This window comes from Dipodomys spectabilis, unplaced genomic scaffold (assembly GCF_019054845.1).
Source record: "Dipodomys spectabilis isolate Male_0828 unplaced genomic scaffold, ASM1905484v1 ptg000331l, whole genome shotgun sequence".
Taxonomy (NCBI): Eukaryota; Metazoa; Chordata; class Mammalia; order Rodentia; family Heteromyidae; genus Dipodomys; species Dipodomys spectabilis.
Window position 1 is genome coordinate 460,908 of NW_024871008.1, and position 19,180 is coordinate 480,087.

Below are 19,180 nucleotides of genomic sequence, written 5' to 3' on the forward strand. Positions count from 1 at the left end.
CCGAGCCCCCCCCCCCCCCGCCGGCCTGCAGCCGCGCCCGAGCCCCCCCCCCCCCGCCGGCCTGCAGCCGCGCCCGAGCCCCCGAGCCACCCCCCCCGCCGGCCTGCAGCCGCGCCCGAGCCCCGAGCCACCCCCCCCCCCGCCGGCCTGCAGCCGCGCCCGAGCCCCCCCCCCCCGCCGGCCTGCAGCCGCGCCCCGAGCCCCGAGCCCCCCCCCCGCCGGCCTGCAGCCGCGCCCGAGCCCCCCCCCCCCCCGCCGGCCTGCAGCCGCGCCCGAGCCCCCCCCCCCCCCGCCGGCCTGCAGCCGCGCCCGAGCCCCGAGCCCCCCCCCGCCGGCCTGCAGCCGCGCCCGAGCTCCGAGCCCCCCGCCGGCCTGCAGCCGCGCCCGAGCCCCCCCCCCCCCCGCCGGCCTGCAGCCGCGCCCGAGCCCCCCCCCCCCGCCGGCCTGCAGCCGCGCCCGAGCCCCCCCCCCCCCGCCGGCCTGCAGCCGCGCCCGAGCCCCGAGCCCCCCGCCGGCCTGCAGCCGCGCCCGAGCCCCCCCCCCCCCCGCCGGCCTGCAGCCGCGCCCGAGCCCCCCCCCCCCCGCCGGCCTGCAGCCGCGCCCGAGCCCCCCCCCCCCCCGCCGGCCTGCAGCCGCGCCCGAGCCCCGAGCCCCCCCCCGCCGGCCTGCAGCCGCGCCCGATCCCCGAGCCCCCCGCCGGCCTGCAGCCGCGCCCGAGCCCCGAGCCACCCCCCCCCCCGCCGGCCTGCAGCCGCGCCCGAGCCCCGAGCCCCCCCGCCGGCCTGCAGCCGCGCCCGAGCCCCCCCCCCCCCCCGCCGGCCTGCAGCCGCGCCCGAGCCCCCCCCCCCCGCCGCCGGCCTGCAGCCGCGCCCGAGCCCCGAGCCCCCCGCCGCCTGCAGCCGCGCCCGAGCCCCCCCCCTCCGCCGCCGGCCTGCAGCCGCGCCCGAGCCCCGAGCCCCCCGCCGGCCTGCAGCCGCGCCCGAGCCCCTCCCCCCCGCCGGCCTGCAGCCCCGAGCCCCCCCCCGCCGGCCTGCAGCCGCGCCCGAGCCCCCCCCCCCCGCCGCCGGCCTGCAGCCGCGCCCGAGCCCCCCCCCCCCGCCGCCGGCCTGCAGCCGCGCCCGAGCCCCGAGCCCCCCGCCGCCTGCAGCCGCGCCCGAGCCCCCCCCCCCGCCGCCGGCCTGCAGCCGCGCCCGAGCCCCGAGCCCCCCGCCGGCCTGCAGCCGCGCCCGAGCCCCCCCCCCCCCCGCCGGCCTGCAGCCGCGCCCGAGCCCCCCCCCCCCCCGCCGGCCTGCAGCCGCGCCCGAGCCCCGAGCCCCCCCCCGCCGGCCTGCAGCCGCGCCCGAGCTCCGAGCCCCCCGCCGGCCTGCAGCCGCGCCCGAGCCCCCCCCCCCCCCCCGCCGGCCTGCAGCCGCGCCCGAGCCCCCCCCCCCGCCGGCCTGCAGCCGCGCCCGAGCCCCGAGCCACCCCCCCCCCCGCCGGCCTGCAGCCGCGCCCGAGCCCCGAGCCCCCCCCGCCGGCCTGCAGCCGCGCCCGAGCCCCCCCCCCCCCCCGCCGGCCTGCAGCCGCGCCCGAGCCCCCCCCCCCCGCCGCCGGCCTGCAGCCGCGCCCGAGCCCCGAGCCCCCCGCCGCCTGCAGCCGCGCCCGAGCCCCCCCCCCCGCCGCCGGCCTGCAGCCGCGCCCGAGCCCCGAGCCCCCCGCCGGCCTGCAGCCGCGCCCGAGCCCCTCCCCCCCCGCCGGCCTGCAGCCCCGAGCCCCCCCCCCGCCGGCCTGCAGCCGCGCCCGAGCCCCCCCCCCCCGCCGCCGGCCTGCAGCCGCGCCCGAGCCCCCCCCCCCCGCCGCCGGCCTGCAGCCGCGCCCGAGCCCCGAGCCCCCCGCCGCCTGCAGCCGCGCCCGAGCCCCCCCCCCCGCCGCCGGCCTGCAGCCGCGCCCGAGCCCCGAGCCCCCCGCCGGCCTGCAGCCGCGCCCGAGCCCCCCCCCCCCCCCGCCGGCCTGCAGCCGCGCCCGAGCCCCCCCCCCCCCGCCGGCCTGCAGCCGCGCCCGAGACCCCCCCCCCGCCGCCTGCAGCCGCGCTCGAGCCCCCCCCCCCCCCCCCCCGCCCCGCCGGCCTGCAGCCGCGCCCCGAGTCCCTCCTCCCGGCGGCAGGGGAAATCCTGCAAGTTCTCTAACTTGGGGCTGCCTAGTTACTCTGGCGCTTGCAGTGCCCGGAAGCAGCCTGTCCACACCCGCCACCGTGTCAGGATGGTGCTGAGCTGAGTACCCCCGCCCGCCACCGTCTCAGGATGGTGCTGAGCTGAGTACCCCCGCCACCGTGTCAGGGTGGTGCTGAGCTGAGTACCCCGCCCGCCACCGTGTCAGGATGGTGCTGAGCTGAGTACCCCCGCCCGCCACCGTCTCAGGATGGTGCTGAGCTGAGTACCCCCGCCCGCCACCGTCTCAGGATGGTGCTGAGCTGAGTACCCCGCCCGCCACCGTCTCAGGATGGTGCTGAGCTGAGTACCCCGCCCGCCACCGTCTCAGGATGGTGCTGAGCTGAGTACCCCCGCCCGCCACCGTCTCAGGAGGACGGTGGGTGCACTTGTGTTTCTCAACGAGGTCAGATTTATTTTTTAAATGTTACTTTCTTGAAGCAGCTGTACAAAAGGGTTTCAGTTCAAGTCAGTTTATAAGTCAGTGCAACTGATCAATGCCAGCCCCTCCGTCATTCTCCATATTTTTCAACCCTATCCATACCCTCAAGTCATGTGGTTCCATTTTCACATATACACGTTGAGTTATGACTATATTTGCCTGTCCCTCTCTCCATTCCTGTCCTTCCTTTAACCCCTTCCCCCCCCAAAAAAAAAAAAAACACTTCAGCCTCCCTGTGTATCAGAATTCATTGAGTAATAACAAATTCACAAGTTATACCAATTTCATATGGCTTTAATTCAACAGGTACTACAGATACTTGGTAGCTGTGGCCACTGGAGAATCAGGTTATTTTACTCCAGTCTTAATTACTGATATTAACTCATAGATCACACATTACACATCATTTGGTGTGGCACTTTCATCAGATACAAACATAATGAACCTAGACACAGGCGAGTCCAGAGTAAAGCTGGTTTGAATCCCAGAACTGGTTCAGGCTTACCAGGCCCAGACACAGGGGCAAAGTGGACAGTCAAGCAGGAGGATCAGATGTCATCTGGGGCACTGCTGTACTCCAGGGCCCTCTGGGAGGTTGCATCATTCCTTGCGGTGCTGTGTTCAGTAAGCTAGGTTTTCTGATCTGGACTTGGTACATTCACATGTCCATGTGTTCCTGATTTATTAAGTTCCAATTTGTATTCTTTAGTTTTTTCAATTGTTACTATAAAGGTGATGTACAGAGAGTTGCAGTTACCTGTCAGGTAAAGAAGCCATTTCTTTTTGGACAATGCCATCCCTCCCCTTGCTCTCTCCCCTTTTTTCCTCCCATCCCCCCCACAAGTCATGTAGCTCATTTTCCACATAGGGTCTAGTGAGTACCACTGCCGCATTTACTCCCTTTGTCCCTCCATTTCTGTACCCCCCCCTCCAAAAGACAGATAAGTGAACAAACAAGACAAAAAGAACACAGCAAAGAAAAAACCTCTTGCTTCCATTTCCTGGAATTCATTTCAATAAATAGTATTTTATATGACTAAAGACACAGCATTGCACCTTTGCACTCCCCCTCAGAGTATCTGCCTTTGGCTTACTGTGTGTGACTGTCAAGTTATAAAGTGTAACTTAGTTATTATGAAGAGGGGTTACCATTTCATAAGTCAGGTAATGAGCACTTGATTTGTATGAATCAGTTACCAACCTATGTATGCACCATCGTTTGTGATGGGCATTTATTCTTTACAGACACAAATTAGTCATTCCACCTCAATATTTGCACACAAAATAGAATAAACTGCTAGCGTCTTTGTGTGCCCATTCTGAGGTGGGCACAGGGAGGGATCTTGAACTCAGGACCTGAGCACTGTCACCAAACCTTTTTGCTTGAGGTTGATACTCTACCGCTTGAACCATAACTCACTTCTGGCTTTGTTTTTGGTAATGAATTGGAGTCTCATGGGCTTTCCTGCAGGGCTAGCTTTGGACCGCCATCCTCAGATCTCAGCCTCCTGAGTCGCTAGGATGACAGGTGCGAGCCACCAGCGCCCGGTGCATTTCCTATTTCAGTACCAAGTCCTAGAGCTCTGGTAGGCATGTTGTCCTCTCAGTTCAGGTGAGCTGGGTTCCCACTGCTCAAAGCCGTGTATGGCCAGTGATGCCTCATGGGACATCAGGGTCGTGGGCTTTTTCACGTGGGGGGGGGGGTGCATGTGCATGTGCTCACACAAGCACCCCTGCCCACATAGGAAATGCTTGTATTTCAACTTAGGAACGTGTTACAGTCTCAAAACTTGGGGAGGAATGGCCATACATGAGCAAATCCAGCAGGTAGAACCCAGGAATATAATGGAACAGGCTGGTCACTGGAAGTCCGCTGGAATCCACTGGAAGCTATGCTCCATCCTGGCTTGTCACCAGCCCGGCACGTGCTAGGATGCCAGCGCCCTCTGGTGGGCATGGGCTGGGACTTGAGGAGGGGAGGGTGTGTGCCCCAGGAAAACACTCCTGGAGAGCAGGGCTCTGGAGGGTGAAGAGGTTGGGGCACTTCTGTCCCTGATGTCCTTCTACAAGTCCCACTGGCTGCCCTGGGAATTGCAGAGAGATGGCATGGTGATGCACACCAAAATCATCAGCGGTGTTGGTGAGGCTGCATTGCCCAGCCGTCAGTGGCACCGGACAAGGACAGCGTTTGTGGCTGGCCTAGCTGCCACCAGACCCTGAGGGAGGTCCAAGTTCACATTCTACAGTTAGAGCATAGAATTCTGGCAAAATGCAAAGTAATTACTGTAAGAAACCAGAGCTGGTCAGCCCTCAACACTGTTGGACTGTGCCCTGTTGTCTATGTGAAACCACCTTTCATCAAAAGTATTTTACAGCTCTTTAAGAATGATTCACACCATGCTGGGCACTAATGGCTCATGCCTGTAGTCCTTGCTGCTGAGATCCAAGGATTGTGGTTTAAAGCTAGCCCTGGAAGGAAGTCAGTACACTCATCTCCAATTAGCCACGAAAAAGCCGGAAGTAGAGCTGTAGCTCAGTGATAGAACACTAGCCTTGAGGGAAAAAATGCTCAGGGATATTACCAGGACTAGCATGTACACACACAATGATACACATCCTAGACATGATACCAGTGGCTCACACCTGTAATCCAGGCTGTTCAGAGGCTGAGACCTGGAGGATTGAGATTTGAAATCTTCCTGAACAGAGAAGTCCATAAGACTACATCATCAAAATATCCAGCAAAGCCGGGTGCTGATGATTCATGCCTGTAATCCTAGCTACTCAGGAGGCTGAGATCTGAGCATTGCAATTTGAAGCCAGCCCAGGCAGGAAAGTCTGAGTCTTACCTCCAGTAAACCACTCAAAGCCAGAAGTGGCGCTGTGGCTCAAGTGGAAGCATGCTCACCTTGAGCAAAAGAAGTTCAGGGGCAACACCCAGGCCTAGAGTTCAAGCCTCAGAATGGGGGGAGGGGGAAGCCAGCAAAAAGCAGGGCTGAAGGTGTGGCTCAGGCCTGACTAATAGAAAACAGAGTCCAAGCCATAGTACTGCCTAAATAAATAAATACACATCCCAGAAGAATCTTTCTGTGTGTTGGGCCCAGGGCTTGAATTCAGCCTGAGTGCTGTCCCTCAGCTTCTTCTTTTTTTTTTTTTTTTGTCAGTCCAGGGCCTGAACTCTGGGCCTTGGCGCTGTCTCTCAGCTCTTCAGCTCAAGGCTAGTGCTCTACCACTTGAGCCACAGCGCCACTCCAGGCTTTTTCTGCTTATGTGGTGCTGAGGAATCAAACCCAGGGCCTCATGCATGCAAGGCAAGCACTCTACCACTGAGCCACCTTCCCAGCCCCCCTTTTTTTTTTCTTTTGCCAGTCTTGGGGCTTGAACTCTGGGCTGGGGTGCTGTCCCTGAACCTCTTTCTGCTCAAAGCTAGTGCTCTACAACTTGAGCCACAGCTCCACTTGCAGCTTTTTCTGAGTAGTTTGTTGGAGCTAAGAGCCTGATGGACTTTTCTATCCAGCCTGGCTTCGAACTGTAATCCTTAGATCTCAGCCTCCTAAGTAGCTACGATTACAGGGGTGAGCCATCAGTGCCTGGAATTTTTTGGTTAGTCATGGGGTTTGAACTCGGCCTGGATGCTATCCTTCTGTCCCAAGGGGTTTTTTTGCTCAAGACTAGCCCTCTTCACTTTGAGCCACGACCCCACTTCCCATTTTGGGATGGTTAATTGGAAGAAAAAGTCTTACAAACTTTTCTGCCTGGGCTGGCTTCAAACTGTGATCCTCAGACAGCCTCCTAAGTATCTAGAGTTATAGGAGTGAGCCACCGGCGCCCAGCTCCCCAGGATTTTTTAGAAAATACAAAATAACAAAAGCAAAATCTGGGGCTGGGAAGGTGACTCAGTGCTTGCCTTGCATGCATGAGGCCCTGGGTTGGATTCCTCAGCACCACATAACAGAAAAAGCTGGAAGTGGTGCTATGGCTCAAGTGGTAAAGCACTAGCCTTGAGCTGCAGAGCTGCTGGACAGCACCCAGGCCCAGAGTTCACGCCCCATGACAGACAAAAAAACAACTGAGGGACAGGCCCAGGCCTAGAGTTTAAACCTCATGACCGACAAAACGAAAAAAAAAGCAGGGCTGGGAAGGTAGCTCAGTGGTAGAGTGCTTGCCTTGCATGCATGAGGCCCTGGGTTCGATTCCTCAGCACCACATAAGCAAAAAAAGCCTGAAGTGGCGCTGTGGCTCAAGTGGTAGAGCACTAGTGGTAGAGCTGAAGAGCTGAGGGACAGTGCCCAGGCCCAGAATTCAGGCCCCAAACTGGCAAAAAAAAAAGCAAAAGCAAACATAATCCATTACTCAGCAATACACATTGCCAAGATCTGGGTGTATGGCAGGTGTACATGAGCTTTATTACTGGGTATTTCAGATATGCAAAACATTTTTAAGAAATGAGTACATGGACTTACTATCCACTTTAAAAATTGCCGGGTGCCGGTGGCTCACACCTGTAATCCTAGCTATTCAAGAGGCTGAGACCTGAGGATCATGGTTCAAAGCCAGCCCAGGCAAGGAAAGTCTGTGAGACTCTACTCTCCAATAAACCACTAGAAAACCGGAAGTGGCTCTGTGGCTCAAGCGGTAGAGCGCTCACCTTGAGCTGAAGAGCTTAGGGACAGCGCCCAAGCCCAGAGTTCAAGCCCCACAACTGACCAAAAAAAAACAAAAAACTTGACTAGTGCCTCTCCAATCCATCAAGAAACCTCACCCCAACGCAGGCACTGACTTGGATTTCAACTTTAATATTCCCGTGTTTGTTAGATTTTACTATAAATGTATGCGTCCCAAAACAATAAACTCAGCTATTTCAAACAATGTAAATGTGCAACTATTTATCATCCTGCTTATTCTACTCAATAAAATTTGGAATGAAGCCGGGCACTGGTGGCTCACACCTGTCATCCTAACTACTCAGGAGGCTGAGATCTGAGGATCTCGGTTCAAAAAAAAAATGGAGCCAAAAAAAAAAAAAAGAAGAAAAAAAAAAGATTGGTAGTGCCCTTAAAAAAGAGACGTTATATTAGCGAAATGTGGTACGTGCCTATAATCCCAGCTACTCAGGAGCTGAGACAGGTTCTTGGGAGACACCTGGGATTCTTTTTTTTTTTTCTTCTGGGTCCAGTTGTGGGGCCTGAACTCTGGGCCTGGGCGCTGTCCCTCAGCTCTTCAGCTCAAGGCTAGCGCTCTACCACTTGAGCCACAGTGCCACTTTCGGCTTTCTTCTTTTTGCCTATGTGGTGCTGAGGAATCGAACCCAGGGCCTCAGGCATGCAAGGCAAGCTCTCTACCACTGAGCCACCTTCCCAGCCCTGACACCAGGGATTCTTTTTTTTTTTTTTTTGTCGGTCGTGGGGCTTGAACTCTGGGCCTGGACACTGTCCTTCAGCTCTTCAGCTCAAGGCGAGCACTCTACCACTTGAGCTACAGCGCCACTTCTGGTTTTCTGGTAGTTTATTGGAGATAGGAGTCTCACAGTCTTTCCTGCCCGGGCTGGCTTTGAACCGTGATCCTCAGATCTCAGCCTCCTGAGTAGCTAGGATTACAGGCGTGAGCCACCAGCGCCCGGCACCGGGGATTCTTTTACCAAGCCTACCCATACCAGAACTGCGCCTGCAGCTCCAATATTGCTGGTGCCGCCCTCTAGGCCTTACCCCGCGGCCAGGTCCTGAGGGAGGTGTGTCCTGTGGCTACGAGGCCAGGTAACGTGCTCAGGGTCTTGGCCACGGTCTGCACGTCTGTCTCAGCATTACAGGGCTTCTCTGGGAAGGCAGCAAAGCTAGCGCCATCAGTTTCCATTTTCTAGTAAAATTGTCAGTTCAGACACACAGGTAAATGGCTAAAAGTGGCCAAGAGCTGAAGTCAGTATAGGAACAAGAAGGTGAAGTGCAGGGTCCAGGGTCTCCTGAACCCCTTGCTGCAGTGCGAGAGCATGGCCACACTGTGACCTGGTACTGCCTGCCCCACGGAAGAGGCAGCCGGCCCTGGTCCCCGCTTCTGAGCACCCCGTGAGGTCCCCTCACTGAAACAGCAGGCCAGGGGAGGCACAGCTCTTGGCAGCCTGAAGGAAGGAATCAAAGTTTACAATCCTGAACCTTTCCCGTATTTAGCTGTGGGGTCGAGGTTCAGTGCTGGTCAGACTCAGCCTCTCCCCAGGATCCATGGGCCAAAAGCTGACATTTTCTTCATGCTTAGGCCGGGTCTTCTCCAGGGTCTCCCTGGACCGTGCCATGGGATCGTTTTTCAGTGGATGTCTCCATGAGTCCCCGGAAGAGCCCTGAGCAGTGCCAGGACAGCTGTGTGGTCCCTTCTGCTGGGCACCTGGGGGATGAGAGCCAGGGGAGATGCAGGTGGGGCCTTTCATCCCCAGCCTGGGCAGCAGGAGCAGCCTGGGTGAGGAGCCTGGGTCTCCAGCTGGAGGGAGCTGGGCTGGGCCAGTCCATCCTGAGGGGTCCACCCTGCCTCATGGGAACAGGGCCTGATACAGCCCGGTGAAGTCTCTGGTAGCCACGTTTCTCCCCTCATGAAGAGCTTGTTCCAACCGGAATTTGGCTCCACCTTTTCAAGGGAATAGTATTTAGGTACACTTTTTTTTTTTTTTTTTTTGGCGGTTGTGGGGCTTGAACTCTGGGCCTGGGCGCTGTCCCTCAGCTCTTCAGCTCAGGGCGAGCGCTCTACCACTTGAGCTACAGCGCCACTTCCTTTAGGTACACTTTTAAGGATGGGGGTTGAGAAAGCTCAGGACAGCAACGTTCAACAGGCCATCTGGAGCCCCAGGGCTCTGCCGACTGGGCTCGGGGCAGGGTCCTGAGTGAGCCTCAGACGGGCATGCTCACACAGCCTTGGCTGCAGGGAAACGCAGGGTTTGGATGCCTGGACTTCAGAAGCTCATAAATGCCACACAAAAAAGCAAACACCAAAACACAGAAAGGAGGAACAAAACCTAACCCTGTTTTTTGAAAAGGGTGGCATCAGAACTGTTTCGTGCTGGTCTGCTAAGTCTCATTCAGGAGCTTTGGGACTCTGCCGGCACTGGCTTTCCAGCGGAATATGTTGATTCAGAATTTAGTGCCTAGACTTTGGTGAGCCTTCCTCGGCCTTCTGGAGCACGTCCTATGTGGTAAAACTGCTATGCAACCAGCCACGGGGGGCTCACACCTGTGACCCCAGCTACTCAAGAGTGAAGGTTACGGTTCAAAGCCATCCCAGGTGGGAATGCATGTGACTCTCCTCTCAACGGAACATCAAAAGGCCAGAAGTGGAGCTGTGGCTCAAGTGGTAGAGCACTAGCCTTGAGCAAAAAAAAAGCTCTGGGACAGTACCCAGGCACTGAGTTCAAGCCCAGGACATACATACAATTCTCTCTCTCTCTCTCTCACACACACACACACACACACACAATAGCAACCAGGTACCAGTGTCTCACACCTGTAATCCTAGCTACTCAGGAAGCTGAGATCTGAGGATCACAGTTCAAAGCCAGGCTGAGAAAGAAAGTCTGTAAGATCCTTCGTTGATTTGTTTTCTGTAAGATTCTTATCTCAGGGCTGGGAAGGCTGTAGAGTGCTTGCCTTGAATGCATGAGGCCCTGGGTTCGATTCCTCAGCACCACATAAGTAGAAAAGGCCAGAAGTGGCGCTGTGGCTCAAGTGAGTAAAGCACTAGCCTTGAGCTGAAAAGCTAAGGGATAGCGTCCAGGTCCAAAGTTCGGGCCCCACAATCGACCGGGGAAAAAAAAAAAAAAAAGATTCTTATCTCCAAATAACTACCAAAAGGCCAAAAGTGGAGCTGGCTCAAGTGGTAGAGCCCTGGTCTTAAGCAAATAAGCTCAGGGACAGAGCCCAGGATCTAAATTCAAGACTCAAGATTGGCACACATGCACCAAAACAAAATCAACCAAAATGAAAAGTAAAAATCAACTAGAAACAAGATATTTGCATCTTAACACCATCAAAAAAAAAAAAAGTGTAGCTAGGTGCTGGTGGCTCACGCCTGTCATCCCAGCTACTCAGGAGGCTGAGACCTGAGGATGGGGTTCAAAACCAGACCGGGCAGGAAAGTCCATGAGACTCATTTTTTTTTTTTTTTTTTTTGGTTGGTCGTGGGGCTTGAACTCTGGGCCTGGGTGCTGTCCCTCAGCTCTTCAGCTCAAGGTGAACACTCTACCACTTGAGCCACAGAGCCACTTCCGGTTTTCCAGTGGTTTACTGGAGATAAGAGTCTCACGGACTTTCTTGCCCGGGCTGGCTTTGAACCATGATCCTCAGATCTCAGCCTCCGCAGTAGCTAGGATTACAGGTGTGAGCCAGCAGTGCCTGGCTTCCATGAGACTCTTTTTTTTTTTTTTTTTTTTTTTTGAGGGGGGGTCCGGTCATGGGGCCTGAACTCTGGGCCTGGGCGCTGTCCCTCAGCTCTTCAGCTCAAGGCTAGCGCTCTACCACTTGAGCCACAGTGCCACTTCCGGCCTTTTTCTTTTTGCTTATGTGGTGCTAAGGAATCGAACCCAAGGCCTCTTGCATGCAAGGCAAGCGCTCTACCACTGAGCCAACTTCCCAGCCCTCCATGAGACTCTTATCTCCAATGAACCACCAGAAAACTGGAAGTGGCGCTGTGGCTCAAGTGGTAGAGCACTAGCCTTGAGCTGAAGAGCTGAGGGACAGCGCCTAGGCTCAGAGTTCAAGCCCCATGACTGACCAAGAGAAACTGAGTTGTCCTGAGGGGACCATGGCATGATCCATAATCCAAACCCTGCCTGTATTTACTGCAGAAATTGCCAGCCAGCCCTCCCCTCATAGGCAGTACGTCCACCCCTGTGAGGGTGTGGGCCACACTGTCCACCTCAGCGTGTGGGTTCCTGTTGGCATTGGGGGTGCTGCTTCTTTTCTGCTGGTCCTGGGGTTTTAACTCAGGGCTTAGGCGCTGTCCCTTTTTTGCTCAAGATGAGTGCTCTACCACTTGAGCCACGGCGCTACGGTCGACTTCTGGGTGGTTTATTGGAGATGAGTATCACAAACTTTCCTGCCCAGCCTGGCTTCCAGCTGGGAACCTTAGATCTCAGCCTCTTGAGTAGCTAGGATTAGAGGTGTGAGCTGCCGGTCCCCAGACCCAGGGTGCCTCTTTTATGATCAGTATTCATGACCAACCAGGACACATCAAAGACACGGAGCCCACTGGAGCATGGAGGTCCAACACGGAGCTATAGTCTACAACCTAGGACAGGGCAGAAGGGGCCCAGCTGAACCTGACCCCCTCCTGGGTCCACCCCAGAACCCAGCAAGCTCAGCAGCACTTCAGGGCACTCAACTCAGCAGAAAGATGTGGCTGGCCCGTGAAGCACCAGGCGGGGTTGCCCATCGGTGTGGATGTGGCAGGTACCCACTGCTGCCCAGGAGATAAGGAGGGAAGCTCCACTGGGCTCCTGCCCCTGGGAAAGCAGAGGACTTGTACCACTTTTGATACCACTCTTCCCAGGAGACGCCCACCGTGGGGCTTCTGCCCAGCTGTCTAACTCAGGCAGACCATCAGCCATCCAGGCCCCAATACTCAGGGTCAGGGATGGAGTGCAGAGGTCACACTTCCAGAGGCCCTGGGGCCTCTAGCAGCCCTAGGGACCTCCACCCTCCTGGTCCATTTCCTCCTATGGGGATTTGGACTGGTCAGGCAGGGGTCACTGCCTGAGTCAGGCTGCTCCTGTTCCAGTGATGGTCCTCAATGAAGAAAACACCTTCTAGGCACTGGCTCGGCTACTGAGCTGTGAGGGGCACACTTGGCATGGTGAGCGCCCAGCTTCCCAGGGCCTCACACAGCTGAGTCAGGTTGCCACCCGTGCACTCAGAACCGTAGCCACAGCACCTTCTCTCTCAAACTTGTTCTGGGGCCCCACAGACCTAGGACTGTCCGAGGACCCCACACCCCGAGTCGGACATCTGATGCCCCCACCAGCAGAGCCCTCTGTGCGGGCTGTCTGGTGATGCTCGGCTTCCTGTTGGTCCTTCTGACTCATGAACAGTCGGAGCCTTCCTAACCAGCCATGGCCAGTGCCCCGATGCCAGCTTCTCACCCATGTCCCTGCAAGTGACCCAGAGCCCAGGAGATAACCACACGCTCCACCTTGTGCCCTCACCACTGCACGCCCCCGGTGGCTCTTCACGCTCTCCTATCACTAGGGTCCCTCCCCTCCCCTTCCTCCTCCCCTTCCGGAACCCTACACAGCTGGAAGCAAGTCCAGCCGGAACTTGTGGGCACCCCTTCCCCCCTCCCCCCGTGGGCCTCTGGCAGGAGGGGTTTCTGGCTCCTGGGACTCCGGCCGGTCCTCAAGGCACTGCACTCCATCTTTGGGAGCCGGCTGTCTGCTGAAGCTCCACAGGGCATGCCCAGCCGTCCTGCAGCCCCACGGCCATCCCGAGCAGAAGCTGAGGGAAAGCCCCCCAGATCTGAACACGGAAGCCAAGGGACTCCTCTCACCTCCTCCACGGCCCTGGGCCTGAGGGCGGTTAGAAGCTGAGGCCTTTCCTGGGGCCCTGCGTGCTGCAGAAGGCTCTAGAACAGGCAAGGCTTGGACTAGCACATGGAGCCCTAGGAGCCTCTGCCCTCTGTGCTTCCGCACCTGGGCAAGAATGGGCAGGAAGACCCCACGCCAGGGAGCCCAGCCCCAGAAGGATCCAGCTCACCTGTGACCCCTTCCTCCAGGAACCCTGTCCCCACCAAGTAAGTCCACCCCGCGACCCCTTCTTCCAGGAGCCGTGTCCATCAGCTGGCCCCAGGAGCAGCCCCTCAGCCTGTTGGGTACAGCCTCTGGGAGCCCCGCCCCTGGGTCCCACCCAGGCCTCTGCCCCAGCCTGGACGGGCAGGACCCGCAGCCTGCTGCCCCTGCAGGTCCCCTGCGGGCCGCCCTGTAGCGCGGGGACTGCCGTGTCCTGGAGCGTGAGCGTATGCACATGGCCACGGCACACTCGGGTGCAGAGAAGTCAGCCTGGGGACCCCAGGAACCTGCGGGGCAGACCAGGCCACGCCCAGGCGGTGCTCCACCGGATGCCCACGTGAGGTGGTCACCGAGGGGCCCGGCCAGTGTGGTGAGGTGGGCAAGGGACTGGCAATTGCTAGACACTGAACCCACTGCAAACAGATAAAAGCAGGAGTCAAGGCATTTCCTTGACCGAGCCTACCTCTGGCCATGGCCTCCTATGCAGTGACCCCTGGAGTGGACACAGGAGAAGGCAGGCAGCAATGCAGGGAGGGCGTGGGCGCTGGAGCGACCCAGCACACCAACCCACACCCAGCTCTGTACCCTGAGAGCCTCCTGAAGGTGCTCCGGGGTGGCTTGTGGGATTCTCTAAAGAACGCTAACTGGGGCTGGACTGGGAGGGTCACACACTGTTGAGTACCTTTAGCCTCCCTGGGTAAGCTCTAGCTAGAGGTCAGCTTCCAAAAGGGGTGTGCCCAGCCCCACGTCCATGGTTCCAACACTACCACTTCCAGCAGCACTGGGTCCTCCATCTGCCTGCCCACCCCAGGACTACAGCACAGGGCCTGCCAGGGAGACTCCATCCCAGGGATGGAGCCATGGACGGCTCCACATGGCAAGCCTTCTGTCTAACCCATGTGGCACACACTGACAACATGGCCCCAGGAAGCCAGGGCAGCACTCACAAGCTGAAGCCCCATCCCTGGGCACAGGGAAGCACAGCCCCAGACAGTACCTGGGGACAGCACCCAGGAGTCCCAAACCCGCGTGCACAGCCCCAGACGGTGCCCGGGAGCCCCAAGCCCACACGCATAGCCCCAGACGGTGCCTGCTGACCACAGCCCCAGACAGCACCTGGGGACAGCACCCAGGAGCCCCAAACCCACGTGCACAGCACCAGACGGTGCCTGGGAGCCCCAAACCCGCACGCACAGCCCCAGACAGCACCCGGGGACAGCACCCAAGAGCCCCAAACCCGCGTGCACAGCCCCAGACAGCACCCGGGGACAGCACCCAGGAGCCCCAAACCTGCGTGCACAGCTCCAGACGGTGCCCGGGAGCCCCATACCCATGCGCACAGGGAGGCTGGACATTTGCTAGTGCAGAGGAGGCTAAGTGGGGTGTCCACATGCCCAAGCACGCAGCAGGTGCCTATGGGACTGAGCACCCTCCCCCTACACAAGTCCCAGACTTCAACCCAAGAAGGAAGGCACCACGGTTACTATGGGACTCCAGCAGTCAAGGTGTGGACGAGAGCATGCATGTCCCTGTGGCCTTGCCAGTCCTAGAATAGCCCAAGTAGGTTAAGCTCTCTTGGAGTCCCATGCAGCTACCTGGGCCTATGCATGGCCCTCCAGGCCACACTGGTGACTTTAAGTGGTTTAAGAATAACTGGGCTGGGCTGGGAAGGTGGCTCAGTGGTAGAGCACTTGCCTTGCATGCCTGAGGCCCTGGGTTCGATTCCTCAGCACCACATAAGCAAAAAAGAAAAAAAGCCGGAAGTGGCATTATGGCTCAAGTGGTAGAGCACTAGCCTTGAGCTGAAGAGCTGAGGGACAGCACCCAGGCCCAGAGTTCAAGCCCCACAACACAACAAATAAAGAATAACTGGGCTATATAGACCAAGATCATGACAATTTGCCTTGTGATGGCTAAAACATGTTTGTAACTTTAACTAAGTATCACTATCCTACAATTCTGTGAAATGTATGTAATCATTTAATCTCAATACAATTATATATATATATATATATATATATATATATATATGTATGTATGTATGTATGTATGTATGTATCTTAAAAATAACTGGGCTTGGAAAGTAGCTTAGTGGTGGAGTGCTTGCCTAGACTGCATGAAGTCCTACGTTCGATTCCTCAGTACCACATACAAAGAAAAAGGAAAAAGTGGCACTGTGGCTCAAGTAGTTGAGTGCTAGCCTTGAGCAAAAGAAGCTTAGGGACAGTGACCAGGCCCTTAGTTCAAGCCCCAGGACTGGCAAAAAAAAACAAAAACAAAAACCTGTCCACCTGTGCATGGATGGGGGACAGGTCTGAGACCACACAGAGACCATTAGGGCCACATTCCCAGAGCCCAGCAATCCTAGCTCTAGTCCCAGGACTGAAAGATTCGGGGCCCACTGGCTTCCTTGCTCTACCACCTTTGGGGCTGCATTTCAGGGCCCCCAAAATGTAGGAAATATATACACCATTTGGGACAAGGAAGCTCTAAGACAGGGGACAGAGCCCCAGTCTGTACCCAGCATTCCCTAAGAAGGCCTCCTTCCTGGAACAGAAGAAACTCCCTTAGGTCAAGTTAAAGGACAAAAAACTGTTTTTCATTACAATCTGCCTGCTTTTGGAGCATCCAGAGCTATCGGCACTTGGCAAACAACTAGGGGAGAAAGGGATGCTGGTGGTGGAGCTGAGGAGGGTGGTATGGCTCATGCCCTGGCCAGCCTCTCCAGCCTGCCTTCAGGAAGGCCAACAGCTGGACAAAGCCAAGCCCCTGGGACCACAGACAACACACTCTACCCAGCCTGACACAGTCAAGACCGTCAAATAATTTACTGATTCAACCTGCACCCAATAGAGGCCCAAAGGGGGCTGGAAGGGGAGTCAAGGACCGGGGTGCCTGTGGCATTTGGAACAGTTCATGACAGTCTGTGCAAAGCATCCATGCGAGGGTCTTGGTCACCTCTGTCCACCGTCCCTGGGCTGGCTGGGCTCCAGTGGCACTTGCTTCCTTCCTTCCTTCCCTCCTTCTTCCTTGCTTCCTTCCGTCTGCACCTCCTCCCCACATCCGGCTCCTCCATGTCCTAAGCCTGGGACTGGGTGGGCACAAAGGATGCCACTGATCATCGGCAGGGAGACATCGGAGCAGACACGGAGGCTCGTCTAGCCAACCAGGGCCACTGTCCTGGCGCTTGTCTGGCCCCGCCTCACCTGGCGTCAAGAGAGCACACACTTGCAGCTCATGCAGCCGGGGCCGCTCTCATCAGGCGGGTTTAGCTTCCTCAGCTTATGCTGCCGAATCTCTCGCACAAGCGTATAGAAGGCATCTTCCACACCCTAGGAACAGAGGGACTGGATAAGAGACAAATTCACTGGGGGAGAAGACGTGGGGACCCCTCCCTGGGTGGGACACAGATATGCCTTGAACTTAGCCAACATCCTAGAAGAGCCCAGACAGCAGACTGCTCCTTCCTTAGCCCCCACTTCCCCCACACACAACTGGGGAGTTGGGCTGTGCGCAGCTGGAAGCCAAAGGGCCACCTTCCTAGAGGAACTCACTACTGAACAGCCCCTTAAAGCTTAGAGTAGCCCAGAACCCTCCAGGACCCTTGATTGGGGTTAGGCTTAAATACCCTACCAAACTGTTAAGGGCTAGGGACCAATAGGTGCCCACAGGACACTGGGGACAAGAGGGACTGGGCCTCAGGGTTACCGCTCCGGCCTGGCTCAGGGAAGCCCTCTCCACGGACCCCCACTTCCCTGGAGCTGTGGCAGCCCAGGACTGGAGGGCATGAGCCCAGACCCAGACCCTCACCTCCCTCACTGCCCTGATGCCCAGGGAGACTTACAACATGGGGGCTGCTGGGTCACATGGGTCCCAGTGGGGGGTCCCAGAGGGTCCCGGAGCTGGAGCCAGAGCCAGAGCCAGAGCGGCTGCCCTGTGTTGAGGGAGAGGGGCAATGAGCACAGCTGCCTGACTAGGGTGGGGCGGGTGAGTCCCTGGCTGGCTGTGGGGCTGGGGCCTCTCACCTGCCGGGTCTTGGCGGATGTCTCAATGTAGGGGATGCCGTAGCTCCTGGCAAGGTCCTGGGCCTGCCGAGACTCAACAGTGCGTGCGGCCAGGTCACACTTGTTCCCCACCAGCACCATTGGCACATCGTCTGAATCTTTCACCCGCTTGATCTGCTCCCTGAGACGGAAGAAGGTGTCAGTCTGCTGGGCCGAAGGCACGGCGGGAGCCAGGAGGTGCACGGAGGCCAGAGGCCAGGAGGCCTTCGGATGCAGAGAGCCGCCCAGCTCCACTGGGCCACGGGTTCCTGGGCTCACCTATACTGATGGATGTCTTCGAAGGACTTGGTGTTGTTGATGGCAAACACGCAGAGGAAGCCCTCCCCCGTGCGCATGTACTGGTCCCGCATGGCGCTGTACTCCTCCTGACCCGCTGTGTCCAGGATGTCCAGCAGGCACGTCTCCCCGTCAATGACCACCTGCTTCCGGTAGGAGTCCTGCAGGAGGATGTGGCCACTCAAACGGAGGGTTTGCCGGACAGCCCCACCCTGGGGCCTCTCAAACCACTGGCCAAGGAGGAGCAGGGCTGTGCCACCTGCAGGGTGCGGGACCAGAGCCAGCCCCATCTTGGCTCAAGGGGCCCAGGGCCCGTTCGGGCCACTGCGGGGGGCCCAAGTCAAGCGGTCCGGGCTCACCTCTATGGTGGGGTCATACTCGTCCACAAAGTGGTTCTGGATCAGCTGGATGGTCAGGGCGCTCTTCCCCACGCCTCCGGCACCCACGACCACAAGCTTATACTCCGTCATCGCTCTCCAAGGGGCTGCCACTCCCGGCTCGTCGGGGGCTCCTGCCCCACCTGCCGGGGAGGCCCACCTTCAGCCGGGCCTGGACACCCGGGGCGGCCCCGGCGTCCGGCCAGCTCACCTGCGGCCGTCCCCAGGGCCGGCGGCGGCCCTGCCCGGCCGGCGGGAGCGCTCACAACCACGCACCGAATGAGAAGGCGCCGGTAGGCGGAACGCCCGCGGGCGAGGCCGCCCCCAGAACAGGTCCGACCACGGCGGCCCCGGCGTGCCCGGGCAGGCCGCTGCCAGGCGCCGCACCGGCCTCGCCCGCCCGCCCGCCCGCGCGCGCCCGGCCCGGAGCTGCCGCGCGGCCGCCCGGCGGGAAGGGGCGGCCCGACGACGAGGGGCCAGGGCCCGGGTCCGCGCGCCGGCGGCGGAAGGCCCGGCCGAGGCCCCGCGCCAGGCCCGGGCTCGGCGTCCCCAGAGGCCCGGGCGGCGCCTCGCCCGGCGCGCGGCCGCCGGCGGGGCGGACCTGGCCGCCGAGGGCCTCCGGACGCCCGGCCGGAGCGGCCCCGCGCGCCGCGCTCGCCCGCGCCCCGCACACGCCCGCACTCACCGTTCACTGGTGCGACTGCCCCGGGGGCCGGGGCCGGGGCGGGGCGGGGGCGCGGGCGGGCACCGACTGGGCCCGCGCATGGGCTCCGTCCGCGGCGGGTGCGGCTAGGGCTGCGGGCGCCAGGCGCGGGCCACGGGCACTCAGCCGGGCCCGCGCTCGCCCCGCCCTGCGCCCGTCTGTCAGCTCAGCGCGACCGGCCATTGGCCCCGGGGTGGCCCCGCCCCACCTCGCTTCGATTAGCTGAGCTACCCGTCCGTCAGGAGCCGCAGCCAGGCGGGACTTCCGGGGGCGGCTCCAGGGCCGAGGAGCGTGGGGAAGCTGGCCGCTCCGGGAGCGAAGCCCCCGCGCCTCGGAGGTCCAGGCGGCTGAAGGGCAGTCCGGCGCCGAGCCTCGGGGA

At 59.4% G+C, this 19,180-nt stretch overlaps 1 protein-coding gene across 3 annotated transcripts; it reads right to left on the minus strand.

The window, feature by feature from the left end:
- Nucleotides 1–16,190: 16,190 nt before the first annotated feature.
- On the minus strand, nucleotides 16,191–18,942 carry Hras (HRas proto-oncogene, GTPase). Of its 3 annotated transcripts, none has more exons than XM_042665535.1 (5): nucleotides 18,784–18,942; nucleotides 18,081–18,241; nucleotides 17,704–17,882; nucleotides 17,407–17,566; nucleotides 16,191–16,713 (listed from the first exon to the last, which is right to left on the minus strand). In XM_042665535.1, exons 2-5 carry the CDS (start codon nucleotides 18,189–18,191, stop codon nucleotides 16,594–16,596), a joined length of 570 nt encoding a protein of 189 aa, XP_042521469.1. In that variant the 5' UTR covers nucleotides 18,192–18,241; nucleotides 18,784–18,942; the 3' UTR covers nucleotides 16,191–16,593. The 3 variants fall into 3 exon arrangements, with proteins under 3 accessions (XP_042521469.1, XP_042521470.1, XP_042521471.1); XM_042665536.1 differs by lacking the exon at nucleotides 18,784–18,942 and having other exon boundaries at nucleotides 16,191–16,472; nucleotides 16,588–16,713; nucleotides 18,081–18,270; XM_042665537.1 differs by lacking the exon at nucleotides 18,784–18,942 and adding an exon at nucleotides 17,226–17,315 and having other exon boundaries at nucleotides 16,624–16,713; nucleotides 18,081–18,272.
- Nucleotides 18,943–19,180: the final 238 nt, after the last annotated feature.

Excerpts from the sequence above, each read along its gene's own strand:
- Hras (XM_042665535.1), bottom strand. The coding sequence starts at position 18,191 with ATGACGGAGTATAAGCTTGTGGTCGTGGGTGCCGGAGGCGTGGGGAAG. Across the intron at positions 17,883-18,080 it reads AGTATGACCCCACCATAGAG|GACTCCTACCGGAAGCAGGT; the intron begins GTGAGCCCGGAC and ends ATCCTCCTGCAG. Across the intron at positions 17,567-17,703 it reads GAAGACATCCATCAGTATAG|GGAGCAGATCAAGCGGGTGA; the intron begins GTGAGCCCAGGA and ends CTTCCGTCTCAG.